The sequence below is a fragment of the Syngnathoides biaculeatus genome, chromosome 2 (genome assembly GCF_019802595.1).
Source record: "Syngnathoides biaculeatus isolate LvHL_M chromosome 2, ASM1980259v1, whole genome shotgun sequence".
Classification (NCBI taxonomy): Eukaryota; Metazoa; Chordata; class Actinopteri; order Syngnathiformes; family Syngnathidae; genus Syngnathoides; species Syngnathoides biaculeatus.
Window position 1 is genome coordinate 15,555,734 of NC_084641.1, and position 21,545 is coordinate 15,577,278.

Consider the following 21,545-nt stretch of genomic DNA (forward strand, 5'->3'; position numbering starts at 1 on the left):
TCTGCCCGGGTCTATGTGCTGAGCAACTTCCTTTTGACACTACTGACTGATGAATGCTCTGCAAAATTCCAGAGCTATCATTTAGTGAAATTTGATGTCAACAAAGTAGTAGTGGGATGCATCCTGGACAATGATTAGTCTGAATACAGAAAGGCGATTGAACATCTTTTGGACTGTTGCAACAATAGCAATCTTTGCAATGTGTACCATGTGAAGAAGACCAAGTAGATGATGATATACTTCAAGGAGGGAATGATGCACATGCAGCACCCTTTGCACAGTGTTGGAAGCATTAAAGTTAGTGATCCCCAGCTACAAGTGCCTTTGGGTCCACCTTTACGGGGATCTCACCTGGAGCCGATACACTTTCTGTCTGCTCAAGAAACCACATCAAATTCTCTCTTTCTAAGCTGTGACGTGCTGAATCAGTGAACTTGAAGAATGTCCTGAGTATCAACATCAAGGTGTACTCAGCTGGAGAGAGGAAGGCAGTACAACGCAGGGTCGATACTTCTCAGAGGATAGTGCGGAATAGCGACGATGTGCATTATCACCATCAAATGCAGAAAGGGTGCTCTTTGCATCATCAAGAGCCCAACCTGCCCTGCAAATTGTCTCTTTTTTCTCCTCACTTCGCACACCATGTGAGGAGATATACATACATCTATAAATCCATCCATCCATTTTCTTAGCCGCTTATCCTCACAAGGGGCGCGGGGAGGGCTGGAGCCTATCCCAGCTGTCAAGGGGCAGGAGGCGAGGTACACCATGAACTGGTTGCCAGCAGGGCACATCGAGAAAAACAGCCGCACTCACAATCACACCAAGGGGAAATTTAGAGTGTCCAATTAATGTTGCATGTTTTTGGGGATGTGGGAGGAAATCGGAGTGCCCGGAGAAAACCCCCGCAGGCACATGGGAGAACATGCAAAAAAAAAATTCTCTCTCTCTCTCTCTCTCTCCCTCACACACACACACATATATATATATGAAATTATTTTCATATATCTATTAAAATACTACTGTATTGTCCCTGTCCGTCATGCGATGAGTATTTTGGAGCTTCTCAGTTGCCGTATTGCCACTCACTCAACCGTGCCATCAAAACACGGAAGTAAAAATATTCCAAACATGTCAGGTAACGACTATAAACCTGTGAGCCATGTCATATTCGACATGGATGGATTGTTATTAGGTATGTTTGATCACTCGTTTGCACACTAAGGATTTATGCTACTTGCAATCACACAAAAGCGATAATTTTAACATACTTACTATGAGGAAGCATGACGCGTTTTCACTAAATAATTGACTGGAAATATTGCTTTGAAAGCCTCAGTCGCCAGTCGGGAACTTAGTTTTCTCTTTCTTTTTTCTTTTCCCGTTGTGTAATCACTTGTTCTTTTCGATACTACCGTTTATTGTATGTATATGTATCAAAGGTGTACGCGCACTGTTTCGGAAAGGACTTTGGATTGTTTCAACATTACGTTTTGGGCAAATCCTGCCTCGTTCTTTTATATGTAGCTGCTAGTACTGTATTTCCACTTCTGAAGTTTATTTTTTTTAAAATGAAAAATACGTTACAAACTAATTTATAACAGTTTTATTCCATGTAGCATAAGCTTTTTTCATCATATTAGTTGTCATGTATTTAGTTCAAAGTGTCTAATTTTTTGTTCGTATTTTCTCATTTCAGACACTGAGCGACTGTACTCTGTGTCTTTCCAGGAAGTATGTGACCGGTTTCAAAAGAAATACACATGGGAAGTGAAGTCAAAAGTGATGGGTGCAAAGGCTTTAGATGCAGCCCAAATCATCCGGGACACTCTGGAACTTCCAATTACGGCCGAGGAACTCGTTACTGAAACGAGACAAATACAGGAGAGGATATTTCCTTCAGCCAAACTCATGCCAGGTATGGACATTTTTATTTTTCATTTTTCCCATTGTTTTCTTCATCTTATATGCTTGTCAATGTCGTCATTAGGTAAAACTTCACAAAATGTATGTGACATTTACACAGAAATAAATGTTGGGGAATACAAGCAAATTCTCAGGGATGAGAATTTTCCGCCGATCGGCGGATTTCCGACTTTTTCAGACCAAAATGACCATTCTCGAGATAAGCGCAAATCTGTTGAGAAAATTTCAGGGTGGGGGGGGTAGGGTTTAGGGTATCGTGCGCCTGCCCCTCGGTGGTGGGCTCCGAGCTGCAAGTTCTGCTTAGTGCTAGCACAAGCACGACTATCATATGCCGTTCTAACTTGGTCGATAGTGTAAATATTTGCATTTTGCGACATAAACATTAAAACTTGTTTGCGGCAGATTACTCGATTGGACAACAGAGTTATACAGTATAAGGATCCAATCATGTTAGTGGTTAATCCAGTTTCACCATTGCCATGTACATGTGTTCTCGGTTCTCAGAAATTGAAGTGTAACTTGTTAGTTAGCCAAGTAATGGCACGTGGGACTTAGCGCGAACTGAGCGACGGTGTGTTCAAAGTTTTACGATGGCGAAAATGTTAGAAAAAAAGGATAAAGATTGAGCGAGGGCAATTGACAAGGATGCTGGAATCAAAAACTGTTTCAGACAGGCATGGCTTGAAAAAAGTGTAACCGTGCAGATAGGATCGAAAACGGTATCAACATGTCTAACCGAACACATACAATAAGTGGACAGTCCCGGCAAAGTGCTGTGCACTCTGTGTTCCGATAGGAGCAAAAAATATCCAGGAGGAAAGTCAACCCCCTCCCGACAGACATTTTCAGTGTTTCTCCAAATTGGTCATTCTTATCCCTGAATTCTACAGGCAAAATAGACGAAACTGGCAAAATAATTGTAGCTGCATCAGGCAAGAAGTAGAAACATACTTTGAGTGTCACTTTTGATGATGCATGATATGCATTCAAGAACTGCTGACCAAACTACATTTCAAACAAACTAAAACAATTATTTAAACTAGGCAACAAGACCAAACTTCACAAGATGGAGACAACGTCCCATTTTTAAAGCCCCTTCATCCAAAAAAACGGGATGCGGTGGTATGAATGCAAGATTTATTGTAGTAGATTGACAGTGCAATCATGAAAGACCAAATTTGTCTTGTAGTTGGATCCATACATTCATGTTTTCTGTCTCTCAACACCAACATGTTTTTTTACAAACTCAATTATAATGAAGTTGGGATGTTGTGTTTAACATAAATAAAAGCAGAATATTATGATGTGCAAATCATGTTTGACCTATATTTAATCGAATACATTACAAATACAAGATAGTATATGTTTGAACTGATGGTCTTGATTGTTTTTAGGAAATAATCATTAACTTTAAATTTTATGACTGCAACACATTACAAAAAATCTAGGACAGGTGACAAATAGAATGGGGGGAAAAAAGTGGAGGAACATCCCACAGGTGAACGGGCTAATTGGGAAAAGGTGGGTGCCGTGATTAGGTATTAAAGGAGCTTCCCTGAATTGCTTGGTCATTCACAAGCAAAGATGGGTCGAGGTTCACCCCTTTGTGAAAAAGTGCGTGAGACGATAGTCAAACAGTTTAAGGACAGTGCTCCTGAATTTGCAATTGCAAGGAATTCAGGGATTTCATTATCTACGGTCCATTATATCATCAAAAGGTTAAGAGAATCTGAAGAAATCTGCATGTAAGCAGCAAGGCAACCTCCGGACCGGTCCGTGGATCAATTGGTACGTGGCCACCGAAGAAATAATGACTTAGTTTCGTTGAAGTCATTATCCAAGTCTGAACAATCTTTTATTTTGAAAAATGACCTGGTTGTCTTGGTTACATCTCTGTCGCCAAAATTTACTCCTGCAACGTAGCAGAAGAACTAAAAAAATCACGTCTTTGGAAAAGGCTCAGTTAAGAGACAAAAGAAGAGCCTGCAACTTCCAAGAAGATAAAGTTATTTATAACATCAAAGCACACGCCCTTAACTCACGACATTTTGAGGAGCTTTTTGGACGCGGAGTACACATGTCATCTCTTAAATACGGAAATAAGAATTTATCCAGAGCAAAATCGCTCGCAAGTGGGTTTGAATTACGAGAGCCCCTGCAAAGATTTCTCTCAGATAAGAAGTCGCCACCAGGAGCACATTCATTCTCCCAACTGGTGCACAATCACCTGTCTTTGCTATTAAAAGAGTTAAAAGAGTTTGAGCACTACTTCCCAACCAAAAAGCACCCACAAACTGCCAAGGGATGGATCTGTCACCCATTTATCAACAAACGATGTGAATACAGCATGTCTGCAACAAGAACATCAACTACTGGAGACAGCTAACGACTGGGGCTTTCAGGGTATTTTCGAGACAACAACTCTGCCCATGTTCTGGATTAAAGTAAGGCACTGAAAACCCTGTTGCCATTTCCGACATCTTTGTGAAGCGGAGTTTTCTGGAGTGACAGCAACCAAAACAAAACAACGGAATAAACTGGACATAAGCAACACATTTCGGGTGTCATTGTCTCCCATTACCTGCAGATGGGACCATCTCGTTGCAGAGAAACAAGCTCAGGTGTTAGCGTTATGGTGAGTTAAAATTTTCATGCACTTTAATTTTTGTGGCGTATTTCTTATTTTGAAGGCATGTTTAAACGTTGTTATAGCGACCAGTCAGAGCGTTGTGGTTGCCAACAGAGTGAAATGAGGCAGAGGGCAGAAGAGAGGAGATGGTTCAAACTGAACAATTTATTTAGTCTGTTGAAAAATTGAGTGTTTAATATTTTTTTTAAAAAAATTATCTGTTGTGTTGAGAGAGAGAAATGTGGAATTGCTGGTTCTTGTCCACTATTTTATTATTTTATATTTATTATTTTATTTATTTCATTATTATTATTATAAGATTTGATTTTCAATACAAACGATATTCAATACAAAAAACCTAATGTACCGCCCCACCCCCACCCCCCGTCCGCGATAAAAATTGTAAAGCATTGACCAGTCCCTGGTAATAAAAAAGTTGGGGGCCACTGGTGTAAAGGATATCACCACGTGAAACTTCAGAAACCAATGTCAGTAAGTAGAGTTTGACACTACGTCCGTAAGTGCAACTTAAAACTCGACTATGTAAAGCAAAAGCCATTTATCAATAACACCCAAAAACGCTTCTCTGGCCCTGAGCTCATCTAAGATGGATTCATGAAAAGTGAAAAAGAGTTCTGTGGTCTGACTACTACACATTTCAAATTGTTTTTGGAAATTGTGGACATTGTGTCTCTCAGGCCACAGAAGAAAAGCACCATTTGGACTGTCATTAATGCAAAGTTTATAAAGTTATGAAATCTTGTTGTTTTCCTTTCAGCTTGTCCCTTTCGGGGTCCCCACAGCGTATCATCTCAGATGAACGCATATATATGTTTGGCACAATTTTTACGCTGGATGCCCTTCCTGACGCAACCCTTCTCAGGGAGTGGAGGCTCCAGTGGGATACGAACCCACAACCCCTGGTTTACTAAACCAGTGCTCTAACCACTGAGCTACGGACCACTGAGCTACGGATGATAAAGTTATGAAATCTGATCAGCATAAAATGGTAATTATCGGCAGATGCTGATCAAACTGGTGTAAAATTTAGCATCTATCCTTAACTGTTGTTTGTTGAGGAGCATTACATGTCCGTCCAACAATGAAAAAAGTTGCAGGCATTGACTTGCTCACATCACATTTTGTGTATTAACCTTATGCTACCCATGTATCTTTGCTTTCGATAGTGGAGTTTCTTTTAGGTAGGCCCGAACTTGTTTTTTTATCCCCTTTGATGACGTCCTGTGGCGACCCCTAACAGGAAAATCCAAAAGGAAAAGAAGAAATGTTTAATTTAATTTCCATTTAATTTAAATGGAGACCATTGGTGGGTAAAACTGCAACCTACATATTTTATATCAGGGGTCGGGAACCTTTGGCTCGCGGAGCCCTCATAACGACATACTGTACATGTGATTTCTGTCGTGCAGAGACAGTTTGGCCTAGTGGATTGCCGTAGTTTTTGCGTGGTAGTCGTCCAGAGGTGCAGAAGAGTAATGCTGATCGTGTCGGAACAACTAATTATGGAAACGCTTTTGGCAAAGGTTGCTCAAAGGGGAAAAAAAAACAAAAAAAAAAAGAGGCGTACTGAAGTTTTCAACAAGAAGGAATAGCCTTTGTGGAGATGGAGGGTTCTGCTGTGTGTTTAAATTCACAGATGGGGGAGTATGCCAGAGCAGTCGTACTCGACGTTGCCAATCAACATTTTGCCAACTTCGCATAAATCAATCAGACGAATGAAAGACATACTTTTGTCGGCAAGAACGGTTCACCGTCCTACCAGCATATGGAAAATAAAATTGAATTACGTGCACGATTAACAGATGGAAATCTCAACGCCTGCGTGAAGCTTAATCTGATGACGTATGAAACTGACAATCAAGGCGTTAGCAAAACCAGAAAGCACCTGAAGTTGCACCAATGCTAAGAAGTACTTTTGTCATCATTGGTTAGGAACATCATAATGTTATTTAAAATAATACTTTATTGTACTCTAAAAGTGTTGGTTCTACATAAATGCGCAAATACACCTGTATTTAGTATTTTAAATATTGCATGGTTCTTTTGAAATTACATTTTAAAATATTTGGCATTTATGGCTCTCTCAGTCGAAAAGGTTCCCGACCCCTGGTTTATATTGTCCACATTGCTTACTCTCACCTATTGAGTGATTCTGGAAATATGGCCCGTGGTAAAATAGGGCCACTATAGATGGATATCTACGATCACTTTCACACACTGTGGGAAAAGTATTGCTGATAAGATGAGATAGATTCAGGTTGCTTTTGTCTTTAAGGTGTGGAGAGGCTGGTGAACCATTTGAAGAAACACGGTATCCCTATCGCTGTAGCGACCAGCTCGGCAGGTGTGACATTCAACCTAAAGACCAGCCAGCACAAAGATTTCTTTGCTTTGTTCGACCACATTGTTCTGGGAGATGATCCTGAGGTGAAGAATTCCAAACCCCAGCCTGACTCCTTCCTGGTTTGTGCCAGTCGATTCAAGCCTCCGGCTTCTCCAGATACTGTAAGTGTTTTTTTTTTTTTTTACCCCCCTAAATTTAATTATATGATTTTTGGAATTGAAATCCTTCCAACATCACACTGCCTTGTTTTGAGAATTGTATTGATGACACAATGCTTGTCAAATGACTCTAAGTACTATGGCTCATGATTGGGATAAAGCAAAATGTGGTTGCAGAAGGAAAAGTGTGTGATGTGTGGCTCAGAAGATTGCAGCCTCTGGAAAGGGGAATAAAGAGGAAATCAGTTTTGTAATGTAATGTCATGGTCCATGTCCACTGTGAGAGGGATAATCTAAAAAGAAAAATCCAGAAATCATTTTTTTTTGAGTGATCAATTTGTGTGATACAGCTGCAAATAAGTATTTGAACACCTGTCTATCAGCTAGAATTCTGACCCTCAAAAGACCTGTTCGTCCGACTTCAAAAGGCCACCTCCACTCCATGTAATATCCTGAATCAGATGCACCTGTGTGAGGTCGTTAGCTGCATAAAGACACCTGTCCACCCCATACAATCAGTAAGACTCAAGCTTGTAACATGGCCAAGACCAAAGAGCTGTCCAAAGACACCAGAAACAAAAAGTTGGATGATACAGAGGAGTCATGGGAGAAAGCTTTGTGCTCAGATGAGACCAAAATTGAACTTTTTGGTCATAATTCCACTGACTGTGTTTGGAGGAAGACGAATGATGAGTTCCATCCCAAGAACACCATCCCTACTGTGAAGCATGGGGTTGGTAGCATCATGGTTTGGGGGTGTTTTTCTGAACATGGGTCAGGATGGTTACACTGTATTAAGGAGTGGATAACAGCGGCCATGTATTGTGAGATTTTGGGGAACAACCTCTTTGCCTCAGTGACAGCATTGAAGGTGGGTCGTGGCTGGGTCTTTCAACATGACAATGACCCAAAGCACACAGCCAAGAAAACCAAAGAGTGGCTCCGTAAGATGCATATCAAGGTTCTGGAGTGGCCTAGCTAGTTTCCAGACCTAGACCTAATAGAAAATCTTTGGAGAGGCTCAAACTCTGTGTTTCTCAGCGACAGCCTAGAAACCTGTCTGATCTAGTGAAGATCTGTGTGGAGGAATTGGCCAAAATCCCTCCTGCAGTGTGTGCAAACCTGGTGAACAACTACGGGAAAAGTTTGACCTCTGTAATTGCAAACAAAGCCTACTGTAACAAATATTAACATTGGTTTTCTCAGGTGTTCAAATAGTTATTTTCAGCTGTACCACACAAATAAATCGTTAAAAAAAAATCATACATTATGATTTTTGGATTTTTCTTTTTAGATTATCTCTCTCACGGTGGACATGCACCTACGGTGAAAATTTCAGACCCCTCCTTGATTTCTAAGTGGGAGAGCTTGCAATATAATGGAGTGTTCAAATACCCATTTTCTTCACTGTAATACCCCAAGTAGTTTCACAGTGTTTACCTTCAACAACATAAATAAACTTACTCACACACTTCAAACTCCACCCTGCAGCCTCGCCACAAACCTCTGAAACACAAAACTGTGTGTGTGTCTGCGTGTTTGTGTGCGTGTGCGTGCACCTTCTATTTGAGAGACTGTGGTTTACCTGGGGCAGAGTGGTGCACTCATTCCTTTTTCTTTTTGACCCCCCCCCCAAGACAAATTCTAATTAATGTTAATATGACCTTAGAAAGTTTGTATTTCAAATAACCACAGTTTTTTTGTGGATTCAATTCATGAGTATTTTTAAATTATAACTTTGGTCGATTTTATTGCAGATTCAATAACATAACGTCACTTGGATCACTGTCTCATCGTGTGACATTATCCATCCTTTATCCAAGCCACTTAGCCCCACAAGGGTCATGTGCATTAAGCTCTTTAAAAGCAGTTCTTCCATGCTTTTATCTCAAGTAGACTTGACAATTGTAATGGTCTTCTGAATGGGTTCTCCAAAAAGAGCATTAAAAAGCTGCAGCTCATTCAGAATGCTGCAGCTCGGCTTCCAGACAGTTTTAGAATACATTATAGAAACAAGTTGTAGATATTATTTGAATGTGTGAATTTGAATCTTGTATTGACCATAATGGTCAAGCCCTCGTTGTGTTGGTTAGTCTTCACTACCACAGATTGTGTGACTTCATTGGGGGGCAGCACCAATTCACGCCTCTCCTTTTTGTCCTTGTGTTATAAAACACCTTACTCAGCTCTATTGGTAACTAGAAAATGCATGACTTGGGTTGGTGGGCTGGTTAAGATATATTTTTAGAAACTGGCTTCAGAAAGACGGAGGGGGTGTCTTCCATTGATCTCTCTTTCAGCGTAAAAAAACATTGAATAATATACATAAAGTCACATTGGTTGTTTGAGCACACATCACTTCAATTATATTGGATAAATCCTGGGGAGAAAGCACAACAGGCATGTGAAGTAGAAAATGGTATTTTCTTTTTATCCTTAACTTTAACTGTACTAGTTGAACAGGTAACGTTAAGGCCTTTGGCAGAGATTCTCTAAACAGCCCTCCTTCATTCAATTTCATAGATCTGCATGAGGAACTACACGTGTGATTTTTTTTTTTTTTCTTTTTTTTTTTTAATAAATTTTTTTTAATTTTTATTTTTTATCTGCAGACGCTTGTCGTTTGGGCTGACATTTTTCTTGATGAGATATGAAACCGCAATTCAGAGGGGAAATCAACACTGTTCAGTGGAATAATAAATAATGATGGCTCACTTCGTGGCTCAGACTATGTGACAAAATTAAGTGTGTGCGTCTGTGTTTGAGTTTGGAGGGGGGCTAGGATATGGTCATGATTTGTGAACTGGTACACGTGCAGGGGTAAAAGTGATAAGCTTACAAATCTGTGTCTCGTATGAGCATTATTTCTTACACATAGGAGAGCTGTGTTGACTCTTGTGGTTACTGTTGCAGTATATTGTGCTGAATCCTTCTGTGTTTCATCCATATATCCATCCATTTTCTTCTACTTATCTGAGGTGGGGCAGTAACTTTAGCAGGGAAGACCAAACTTTCCTCTCCACAGCCACTTCATCCAGCTCTTCCGAGGGGATCCCGAGGAGTTCCAAAAAAAGCCAAGCGGCATATTCCCTCCAACATGTCCTAGCCCTGGGGTCTCTTCCTGGTGCGACATGCCCGGAACACCTCAGCAGGAAGCCATCCTAAACAGAACCACCTCATCTGGTTCCTCTCACTGCGGAGGTGAGCCTCTCCTGGACGTGAGCAACCAATGAGTTTTTCAGATACGAGCTGACATTTGGACTATTTTTTTTTTTTTTTTTTTTTTTTTGCTTTGACTTTTGAGGTCAAACTTGAGATACGAGCACTGTACTTGTGAACTCAACTCACTTGAAAATAGCAGCAGTTTGGCAGAAAGTGAACAATTATTTTAGAAAGAGACTTCAAGATATTTAATCCCACTCTGTTTAAATTTACAGCCAAACTAAACAAAAAAACCTAGTTTCTTTATATTTTATGTATTTAAAGCAAACACACATTAGTCTATCTTAATGCTAATGGTGACATGTAATGGGAAGCGCATATAAAGTACAGTGTAGCCCTTTAAGCAAACAATATTTGAACACAAATGGTGCAGCAACATGATATTTGTAGACATTCAATGCAATGGTACTGAGTCATTCTTTTGGACAGGGGCCGTCAACCTTAACTTTTCAAAGAGTCATTTGAAACTATATGTTACAGAAAACAAGGGGGACAAAACTTTTTTGACGTCAAAATGAAAATAGTTTTTACTTTTTGTTACAGTTCTGCTCGCAAAAAAGTACTTTCTACTGCGGGGAAAAAGATGCTGTGTTGAAGTTTACTTTAAAATACAATACTAAATATTTAAATGAGTCCACCTTGTATTTATTAAATTAAAAAAAATGTAACTCCAATTATCCACCTGCAGCAAACCAAAAATCCAGTTTGCTCCAGTCTGGTTCACTATTATATCACGTGTACTGGAGCATTAACCTCAGCGCGGTGTCTGCACATTAGGTCTATAAAATGCATACAACAGTACACATAAAGTACATACCGCCTTGAATGCATGATACGTCAGCGCTCCTGCCATTTTGTCGACATTCGATTCAGCACTCAAATGTATTTCAAGGATGTTAAACTCAATACCTGGGGGCCAAATCCAAACCGCCATATTATTTTATGTGGCCTGGCAGAATCAGAATGACAGAATTATGGACTTTCCATTCATTTCAATGGGCACAGACAATTTTAGTATCTCACTGCACCACTATATAGTATGTTCCATGTTTTCTTTCTGTTTGTGGCAGAGCACAGTATTATACCATCGTCCTGGTCAATACTTGATTCTGATTATTTCAGAAAATTCAATAATTTGAACGTCTGAAGTAGGTCTGGTAAATAAAACAAAAAACCCTTATTATTCCCAATGAATGCGCTGCAGCCTTAGCTGTTAGATTAAATGAGCAAACTGCAAACTTACAGTCAGATGTTCTAAGTAAGTACTCTGAGGAGAGAAATAAGCAAATTCCAAACTATAAGTGTATGATATGCAAAAGGGCAGGTGTAGCACAAAGAACCCCGTCCAACATTCCCTCCATGTCTCATTGAGTTCTACAGCTCAGTGGCCTCACAGATAAGTAACATTGTGTAAGCGATGATGTTGCAGCTGAGAGAAGAGAGAGACAGGCAAAAAGTCTGCTCTCTTCCACTGAGAATAAGAGATATTTCACAGCGTTATTGATGAGACAGAAGATTTTACAATAGATGCACTCGGACATCTGAGTAAGATTAATGAAATGTAAAATAAAATTCACGCTTACACTGACACAAAGTGGAGCAAACTGCTTGCAAAATGCATAGGATGCGTTTAGGTTGTGTTTAGAATGGCGGGACTTGCATACACAACCCACACTATGACACATTAGTCGTAGTCATTTTTCTTCTCTTACTAGATTTATATATTTATATAACTCTATACATAAAAATATAGGCCACCTGAGATACATAGTCTCTCTAGTGTGTCCTGCGCTATTGCCAGGGCCTCATTCCATTTGGAGATTCCTGGAACACGTCACCAGGGATACATCCAAGGGGCATCTTAACCAGAGGCCCGAGTCACCTCATCTGGATCCTCTCAATGAGTAGGAGCAGCATCTTAACTCTGATCCCCTCCCAGATAACTGAGGTTCTCACCTTACCTGTGAGAAGGACCCCGAACACCCCATAGAGGAAACTCACTGCAGCCGGTTGTACCTGCGACCTAAAGCTCGTGACCATAAGTGAGGGTAGGAACATAGGTTGACAGGTAAATTGAGAGCTTCGCCTTTCCGCTTAACTTGTTCACCATGACGGACTAATAGAGATTCCGCATGACTGCATATGTGGCACTCGTCCGCATTTCAATTTCCCATTCCATTGTTTCCTCACTTGTGAACAAGACCCCAAGATACTTGAACTCCTCCACTTGAGGCAGGATCTCGTTCCAGACACAGAGAGGGTATGCGACCCATCTTCAATTGCAGACAATGGCCACAGATTTGTAGGTGCTGATTTTCACATCACAGAACCGCCCGAGGGATACTGTTGAACCCCTTCTCCATGTGCACAAAATACATTTAAACTGAGCAAATTCCCATGCACCATGCTGTTTCTCAAAGCCCCCATGCTGATTTTTCAAAACAGTGTCCACCACATCATCGCTCCTTGTTTGGTGTGTTTTTGTCACATACTGTGATGACTTACAGTTCCTCCTGACTCCATATACCACCGACGTTGCTCCCTTCTTGATCAATTTTGCAGGATAATCAAATGTATCATATAGTCATTTAGGTCCATACGTTCAAGCAGACACTATTCCACTTTTGCCATTGTTGTGACTTTGTTCCTTGTTAAAGAAAGGAAAGGGAAAACGATGAGCAGAAATTACCAAAATGTGCTGAGGAAACTCCACTCAGTGGCGTTCGAGTTACTACCAACCATAGCAACACCTCTGACTTGGAGAATAACTCAGTGCATTTTCAAAACAGCACGCATGGGTTGCGCTCATGCAAACTACACGGGAGGGGCTGGGATTCGAACCCTGGTCCTCAAAACTGTGAGACCAACTTTCTTCAGCTTCTTCACCGTGCCGCCAACTTAAATGTGTTTCATTTTCCTGTTTGGCTACTATGTGATGGCATCGGAGGAATGAGAGGGAAGGAGGAAGTGTTTCTCCGAAGTCACCCTCCATGATTTGACCGGCTAATTCTCTAGTATCTTCTCCATTTCTTCTTTTATCTGAGGCCTTTGCTTTGTGATGATGGTCACTCCTTTGACAACATTAGCTCCCTTGTATTACGTTTTTATTCTTTAGGATAGTCGAAATAGTCAACTTAGCCATGAGCCATAACAAACACGGGCCCGATTTTCATACTTAAAGGGGAAATCCAGTGGCTTGGATTAACAATGTATCCAATAGGTCGTGTAATATGTACTCTATCTCGACAATGTGATGTTAATTCCTGTCATTTAATAGTGTTTTGAGAAGATTTTTACCGACAATTACGAATTTTCAGGGGCGATGCCATTTTCGTGAGTCACATGACCTACGTGGGCGTATGAGATGTTACATGGTGTTCCAAATGCTCGATTTCATGGGACACCATTTATGCCCAGCGCTGATTTCTCAGATTTATCCTCATCTGATGAAGAAATAGCAGTATCGGTTGATCGGGAAGACGGAGGAATACTTCCATACAGAGAGGCGCAGCGGTGAGCTCTCTCCTCGCTGAGCCAGGAGCTCGCTTGGCTGGGGAGCGAGCTCATGGCTCCGCCGTTCGGCGGCATTATTTACAGCCACAGGTTCAAATCTGTATGGAAGTATTCCTCCATCTTCCTGATCAACCGAATCTGGTATTTCTTCATCAGATGAGGATAAATCCCACAAATCAGCGCTGGGCGTAATGGTGTCCCATGCAATCGAGCGAACAGCACATAACACGTCACATACGCCCACATAGGTCATGTGACTCGCGAAAATGACAGCAACTCTGAAAATTTGTAACTGTCGAGAAAAATTTTTCTCAAAACACTTTTAAATGAGATTTTTTTTTTTTTTTTTTTTTGGGTTGAAGTCCGATTTGTATGATCCATCCCCGAGTCATTCTTACTCCGAGGTTCCACTGTACTCTCGTGTCCCGAGTATAGCCTGACTGGTGAAATGAACTGTTACACTCCTATAACAAATTCATTAACTATGATTGTTGCTGCACTCATCGATCAAATGATCCTTATCTTACTAATATTGTGAAGAAGAAAAAAAATCCACTTTCAGTAAATATGCTGTTGATGCTGGATCGTTGCATTGGATATAGCTTCCAGCTTTTATGCAAATTTACTTTTGGGTAATTGTCTTTTTATCAAAGTCAGAAGTCAATATGTTTGTTCAGTTGCTTGATTTTTGCTATACTAACTTCATAATAATAAGTGCTTGAAACTTTCATGCAGTGATTCCCAACATTTATTGACAAGGAAGAGATATCTTATATTTGAAAAATCTCACCAAACAAATGTCACAAAAAGTAGACACACATCAATTATACACCTTCTCCCATCAAGTAGAAGAGCATTTATTTGTTCTGTCTTTATATGCCACTGCCATATATAGACGAACAAAGATACGTTGTTTTAAATAAATGATATTCTGACCAATTTAGTGAAATTTGATCATTTCCCACGGCACACCAGAAGTCGTCTCTCTTATTTACCATAGCACGCTGGTTGGGAACCATTGCTTTAAGATTTAAGACTTAGTTACGACTTGCAAAGAATGACTTGTCTGAACTATTTGCTTGTACTTTATTGAGCTTATCATTAACACTAGCTATTATTTGTGGTCTCTGCAACGGAGAACAGCGATGGTGAAATGTTACACACTCCTTGCGTGAGCCTATCCCCTTGGCTTCATGATCATTTACGGAATGTTGCGGACAATCTGTCACTGCCACTTACTCACCCGCCGCTGCTCGCGGTACACGCTTGATGCACGTAGTGGTTTCTTTAGTCTCAAACAAAACGACAGAGTGGTGATTTTTGTGCGTTAACACAGCTTGTCAGGAATGCATCCTCGCGTCAATAACAGCAATATTTTCCACATCAATGAGCATGACCATTTTAGGTACAGTGTAGGTTGATAAAATTGACTGCTGATACAACATATAGGAGATTGTATATGTGTTTTAAAGCACTCATACTATGATGTCTTGGAAAAATGTTTTCCCCGCATTATAGAGGACACGTTATTTTATTGCTTCCATGAGTATATTTGTCTCTGAGTGCCGTCATACCCATTAGGTGTGAAACCACACAAGTTACAATAACTGTTCAAAATTTTAGCTTGGAAACATGAGGGACTTGAGTTACAAGTTTGAGTTACAAATGTTACAATTACACGTTTTATTTACTTACATTTTTTTAAAATTAATAATAATTTTTGTTATTTGCTACTTTCTTTGCATGTTTTGCTGTTTTTAGGTGAGTGTAAGGTAAACCTTGAACTGGTTGCTAGGCCTTTGCATAATGACAATGCAAACCATTTCACGTACATCCTAGGAAGTGTATATTCTGCAATGTGGTCTGGTAAATATGCAGTGAAACTCATACAACTACCTGTACATACATTTCTAACGGAAACTAAATAATGTCTGATGTGTTTGGTAGCTCTTGAATTGCATACAGTGTCTCTGATGAGTTCCCATGCAGTGAATAAAAATGTAAACAAAGCCAATGGAGTAGGGCTGGTGGGGGCACCTTTCTTCAAATTGCAGTTTTAATGGGTAGAGAGCCTCCCCTAGGTCAAGTGCACTCCTGCGAGAAATGTCAAGCTCATCAGATTGAAAATGGAAACGGTGCCTCTGTGTCCCATTTTCCTGCATTTGTTTTTGCACTCAGCTCTGCTGTTCGCCTAATAGGCTTATGGAATAGTATAATTTTGCTGTCCTCCATCTTGTCCCCCCCCCACACAGTGCTTGGTATTCGAGGATGCTCCCAATGGTGTGAGGGCGGCCTTGACTGCAGGAATGCAGGTGGTGATGGTTCCCGATGAGAACTTGGACCCGACTCTGACTCAGGAGGCTACTCTGAAGCTGAGGAACTTAGAGGAATTTCAACCGCAACTCTTTCACCTACCAGCATTTGGTTGAGCCTCGGGAACCCCCCAAAAAACATTGTCTCATGTCATTTAAAATTTTTGTGATGTGTTTTGGCACAATCAGTTTTAATGTCATGTGAGAGACTCTGATTTTGAATAAACTCTTTGCAGCTGTCCAATCCCAGCGGCTCCTCACATTCCCTTTAAATACAGCCTGCTAGTGGTGCAGTGACAGTTTTTAACATTATGCAGCATTATAAGGTGCACCATCAGCTTTTGAGAAAATGAAAGGCTTTTAGGTATGCTTTATAGTGCGGAAAATACGGTAATTGTACATCCACTGCAGTAGGTGGCAGTGACGCGCTTATTGTTAGTCTGCTCAGGGATTAGTCACGTTATAGTATAGGATTTATTTGTTGTTAACTACATACAGCAATACAGGGGAAGAGAAGGAGAAGGACAAACAATGGATAAATTTGTAACCGGCATTAAGAGAATAGTGGAGAAAGACGAAAACAATGACTGAGAGACATACCAGATGAGGAAAAAATATGAGGAAAAACTTATCTCTCGCTCGCTCTCTTTGTGTCCATCTCTCTCTGCCGCTCTCTCTACTTAAGTTTATGTATTATACTGTACAATATCAGGCTTTACACAATCAGGATTTTTTGGACTGGGGATATTCGGACAGCAGGATATTTGCACACAAGCGTTAGTGCTAGGACTAAGTTGCTAGGCTCCATAGTGTTTTTTTTTTTTTGCCTTTTGTGACGCTTATTGTATTAAAAGTATGTGGACATCCCTCAAGCAAGCCTTAGACGAATGTCCTCTCCTGATCACCGGTGACCACCAACAGGTTTTTTTTTTTCCTTTTGCCCTCATTATACAGTTGGCTCGATTCTTGTTGTTGTCCCTTTGGAATGAGTATATACTGGTTGTGTTTGAATTGGCCAAAGAAAGCCAAATAAATGCCTTTTGCGCTGTCGATCACATCATTGATCGGATCGGTGAATTATGACTTTAAAGCCAATCAGCATAAACTGTTAAATATTGGCTGATACCGATGAGGCCGATCAGATTGGTGTAAAGTAGATAGAAGCAGTATACAATATTCATTTCTCAAGCATTTTTGCTCAATCTCATCTCAGTATCGATTCACAATATCCAAGGAAAAGCTGTTTTATTCTGCCACCATCTGGAAAATATTTTTTTCAAACTAATTTGCATGTCAGCTTTTGACCTTGGTATGCAGTGTAAGTGCAGACAGTAACACAGTCTGCTTTGCTCTTTGCCATCGACTTGAAGTGGCCTTATTGAAATGCCAAAAACACAACTCCTGTCTTCAATGTAATCCAGTAAAGAGAGTGCAATTTGTCCTCAGCCTTTCATTTCTTCTTGTCAGCCCCACACCAAGCAGTCTTTTACTGCTAGGCCCGCTCCAGGAGCTTCCAGGGGCTACACTCTCCTTTAGGCATCTGAAATAGAATTTTGCTGCACTTCCATCACATTTCAACCTTTTAATCCACAAGGGAGCATAATCGTCTCAGCTGCTTTTTCACCTCATTCTCTGTTCACAGTCATAGACCAAGATGTATAACGCTGTAATTTTACATCAATTTTACCTTTTCCTTCCACCATCACACATCTTGCCCAGTGCATGTGTGAGTGATTTTGGAGTTAAAAGAGGGTTACTTTGGTCATCTTTTAACAAAAAACGTGACCTCATTGCAGCTTCATTGCATTTATTTCCATGATCTAGCTTTTGATCTTCCAGTGCAAAAATCCATATTATGGAGCCAATAAGTGGGTGAGGATGAGGCTGTGAAATGGCTTTTGAATACTGTACTTATCTCACATCCTACACAACTTTATTTTAAAGTGAAAAGTGAATGTGAACAACAATGTGAATGTCGAAGCAAATTTACTATTGAACATCTCAGGATGAACAAAAGCTGTTGCGAGAAATTAAATTATGCCATATATATATTTTTTTTCCTGGCAAAGTTTATTTTAAGTTTTTTTTTCGTGATGGTTTCCAGTGGTTTACACCTTCTTATAAAACCTGTTACTGTAGTGCCTTGAGATACAAATGAATTTGGCCCCGTGAGCTGACTTGTAACTCAACGTTGAATCAAATGAAATGCCATTGATCCCTACCAGCATCCCAAAAATCCCAACAAAAATGTTTGTAATGTAGTTTTTTTTAGCATGGTAAATTGCCCAATATAATTATTTACTAATAAACACAAAGTGTAATAACATGAATAAATGGATAATTTTTGCCCCTTTTTTTTTGCTTTTGTTTACGAGTAGTTATTAAATTTTCTGTGTGTTATATCATCATTTCTGTTCAAAAATCAATTGCTTAAAAGATAATAACACTGCCACATATTGTGGATGCTATTTGTTTGGCCATGTGTGGTGTTTCTCAATATGGGCTGGCATTAATCACAGGCAGGCTATGCGTTTGTTTGGGGTGATAGGAGCCTTCAACTAATCATAGTATAGTGATCACAAAAAAATTTGGAGGTGTCAAATTTGTGGCCCGGGGGCATGATCCAGCACACCACATCATTTCATATGGTCCATGATGGCAAATACCCCGGAAACTTGATAAAATGGACCTCGATTTAACAGATATTGGATAAAACTGGCCATTGGGGTTGAATGATGTGCCCAAACATTGTTTCCATTTGTCACGCTGTGGCGACCCCGAAAGGGACAAGCCGAAAGAAACTTACTTACTTTTTACTTAAACTGCAGTTGACAAAGTCCTCTAGTTTCAGAATTGACCACTGTTGTTTACTGGCGCTGTGGTGCAATCCAGGCAGTGACTGATGTATTTCCGCGTCAGAGATACGCAATATGACTAAAAATGCCTCTCGTGCCTATGTGGCGGCTATGTTGAATGAGTGGCACTAATGTGGCGGCCATGTCATAATGGTTTTATCTATTATCTGTGAGTGCAGTACACACACACACACACACACACACACAGAGGAAGAGGGAGAGAGAAAGAGAGACAGCTGCATGGCAGCGTGTTAACATTGAGGAATACAAAACACAAGTCTCTGGAGTCTAGATATTTTTTTGCAATGGATTTTAAACTTTGAAGCACACTAATTTTTGGCGGTTCATGTAAGCGAGTCATTAATGATGAGTACTATACTTCAACAATAACTTGTATGTGTCAAGCAGACCAGGAAAAACTCATTCATGCTTTTATCTCAAGTAGACTTGACTACTGTAATGGTCTTCTGACTGGACTCTCCAAAAAGAGAATTAAACAGCTGCAACTCATTCAAAATGCTGCAATTCAGGTTCTGATCAGAACACAGAGGTTGGAAAATATAACTCCAATTCTAAAGTCCTTACACTGGCTTCCAGTCAGCTCTAGAGTAGATTTTAAAATTGTCTTACTGGTCTATAAATCACTAAATGGTTTCATCCCCGAATACATGAAAGAAATGCTTACGCAATACAAACCCAGATGAGCTCTGACATCAACTAAGGTCAAATAGTGGAGCGGAAAGTCCACAGTAAACATGGTGAAGCAGCATTTAACTATTATACTGCAAAAAAATTTAATAAGTTGCTAACAGATGTGACGACAGCCCCAAGTTTGAATGTCTTTAAGTCCAGGTTAAAAATTCTTCTTTTTTTCCATGTGCTTTTAAAAGTAGCAGTGTGAGTTACTGTGAAAAGCAGCTCAAGTCATTTGAATGCCACCATATATAATGAACAAATGAAATCTGTGGCCTGATCTCAATTAACAGTATGTTTTTACCTAGTCAAAACCAAACTGAAGGCAGCAAGACCAATAAGTAAGCAATAACTTTGTTACTACATTGAAGCATGGCAAAATGTATTTTGGGATCGAACTCAGAATTTGGTGATGTCCATGGAGTAAAGATTTCAGCAGTTATAGACCGCTAATGACTTTCATGCAAGTATGTAAGTATGACATACAGTACTTGACCTTCTCCACTCGAGAAAGGATCTTATCCCTTCGTCTGGAGTGATAAGTGATCGAAAGAACAAGCAAGCGGAATTAGTTTCCTCCGCAGGGTGTCTGGGCTTTCCCGAAGGGAGAGTGTAAGAAGCTTGGTCATTTGAGAGGAGTACAAAGTGGAGCAGCTGCATCTAAATATTGAGGACATCTGGGTAGAATTCCTCCTGGACACCATCCAAGTGAGGTGCTCTGGGCACATCTCATCGTGAGGAGGCCCATGGGATGTCCCAGGACATGCTGGAGAGACTACGTCTCCCGGCTGGCCTGTGAACACCTCGGGTTCCCCTGACAAATGCTGGATGAAGTGGCTGGGCAGAAGGAAGTCCTGGCTTCCCTGCTTAAACTGCTGCCCCTGCGACCTGACGATGGATAATCAGGAAAAAATACAATGGATATAAATATATGGATCTAAAAACAGTTTTATGATTTGTCCAAATTTTTTGTGCTCTTGTATTATTTAAGTTAATTAGGTAAAATCCGGTTTTTGAAAAGTTCAATCTCACTGTAGTATCTTATCCTCCACCCCCAACTGAGTGGTCATATTTGTCTGGCATTGCAAACAACATAAAGCAAAGCACATGCATTATTTCTGAATTACTATCAAAACTGAGCTCATGTAACATCATCAAGGGTAGCAGCATTGAATGGTCAAAAATTACAATAAAAACAAAAACAGCCAAAGCACATGCAAAATGCACATTAGAACTTAATCTATGATGAATGTTCAATTGTATTTTTTTTTAATGAAGGATAAGCTTTTGCATGTCCCTCTATAACAAATAAAGCTTCATAGCCACTAAACCAAAACACAATTTTTCGTCGTAAAAGAGTGCAACCTCAAATGGCCATTTAGGAGGACAATTTTAATTACTATTGATGCTTGCCTAGGTATATGGTATAATGGTTTCCAGCTGAGGGCACAAGCTTTGGTTTGTGTCAGCTGTTTTGCAAGTGGCCACAAGTGCATTCCCCCGCAGTGCCATGCCTTGAAGCTACATGCGAAAAGTGCCGCTACTTTTTCCAAACACAATTGGCATTCACAGCTAATCGTTCAATTCTTTTATCCTCAGCTTAATTCTGCCTGACTGCAAGGAAGGGCAGGCGAGGTTGTGGTGCGGCAGAGATAGCACCCTGACATGTTTCCCAGGCCCTTGTCCTTGTCTGTGCTCAGGACTGATAGCTGGGATTGGTTGTGCGACACATTCATCTTCAACGTCTAGTTTTTATATCCGCTTTTTATCAGCACTCAGACACTCCTCTTACAGGCAAAGTCGGCAGAAAAAGCTCAGTCACCCCAAGGCATTGTCTACATGACCTCTTTTTATTTTTGTTTTAGATAGGAA

General features: G+C 40.3%; 1 protein-coding gene and 1 non-coding gene across 2 annotated transcripts; one reads left to right on the forward strand and one right to left on the reverse strand.

Annotated features, from left to right (window-relative positions):
- Nucleotides 1-1,065: 1,065 nt before the first annotated feature.
- On the forward strand, nucleotides 1,066-16,374 carry pudp (pseudouridine 5'-phosphatase). Its single transcript, XM_061836592.1, has 4 exons — nucleotides 1,066-1,195; nucleotides 1,700-1,918; nucleotides 6,852-7,081; nucleotides 16,066-16,374. The coding sequence occupies exons 1-4, from the start codon at nucleotides 1,132-1,134 to the stop codon at nucleotides 16,240-16,242; spliced, it is 690 nt and encodes a 229-aa protein (XP_061692576.1). The 5' UTR covers nucleotides 1,066-1,131; the 3' UTR covers nucleotides 16,243-16,374.
- On the reverse strand, nucleotides 5,446-5,517 carry trnat-agu (transfer RNA threonine (anticodon AGU)). The gene has a single exon. It is a non-coding gene; the product is annotated as a tRNA-Thr (tRNA).
- Nucleotides 16,375-21,545: the final 5,171 nt, after the last annotated feature.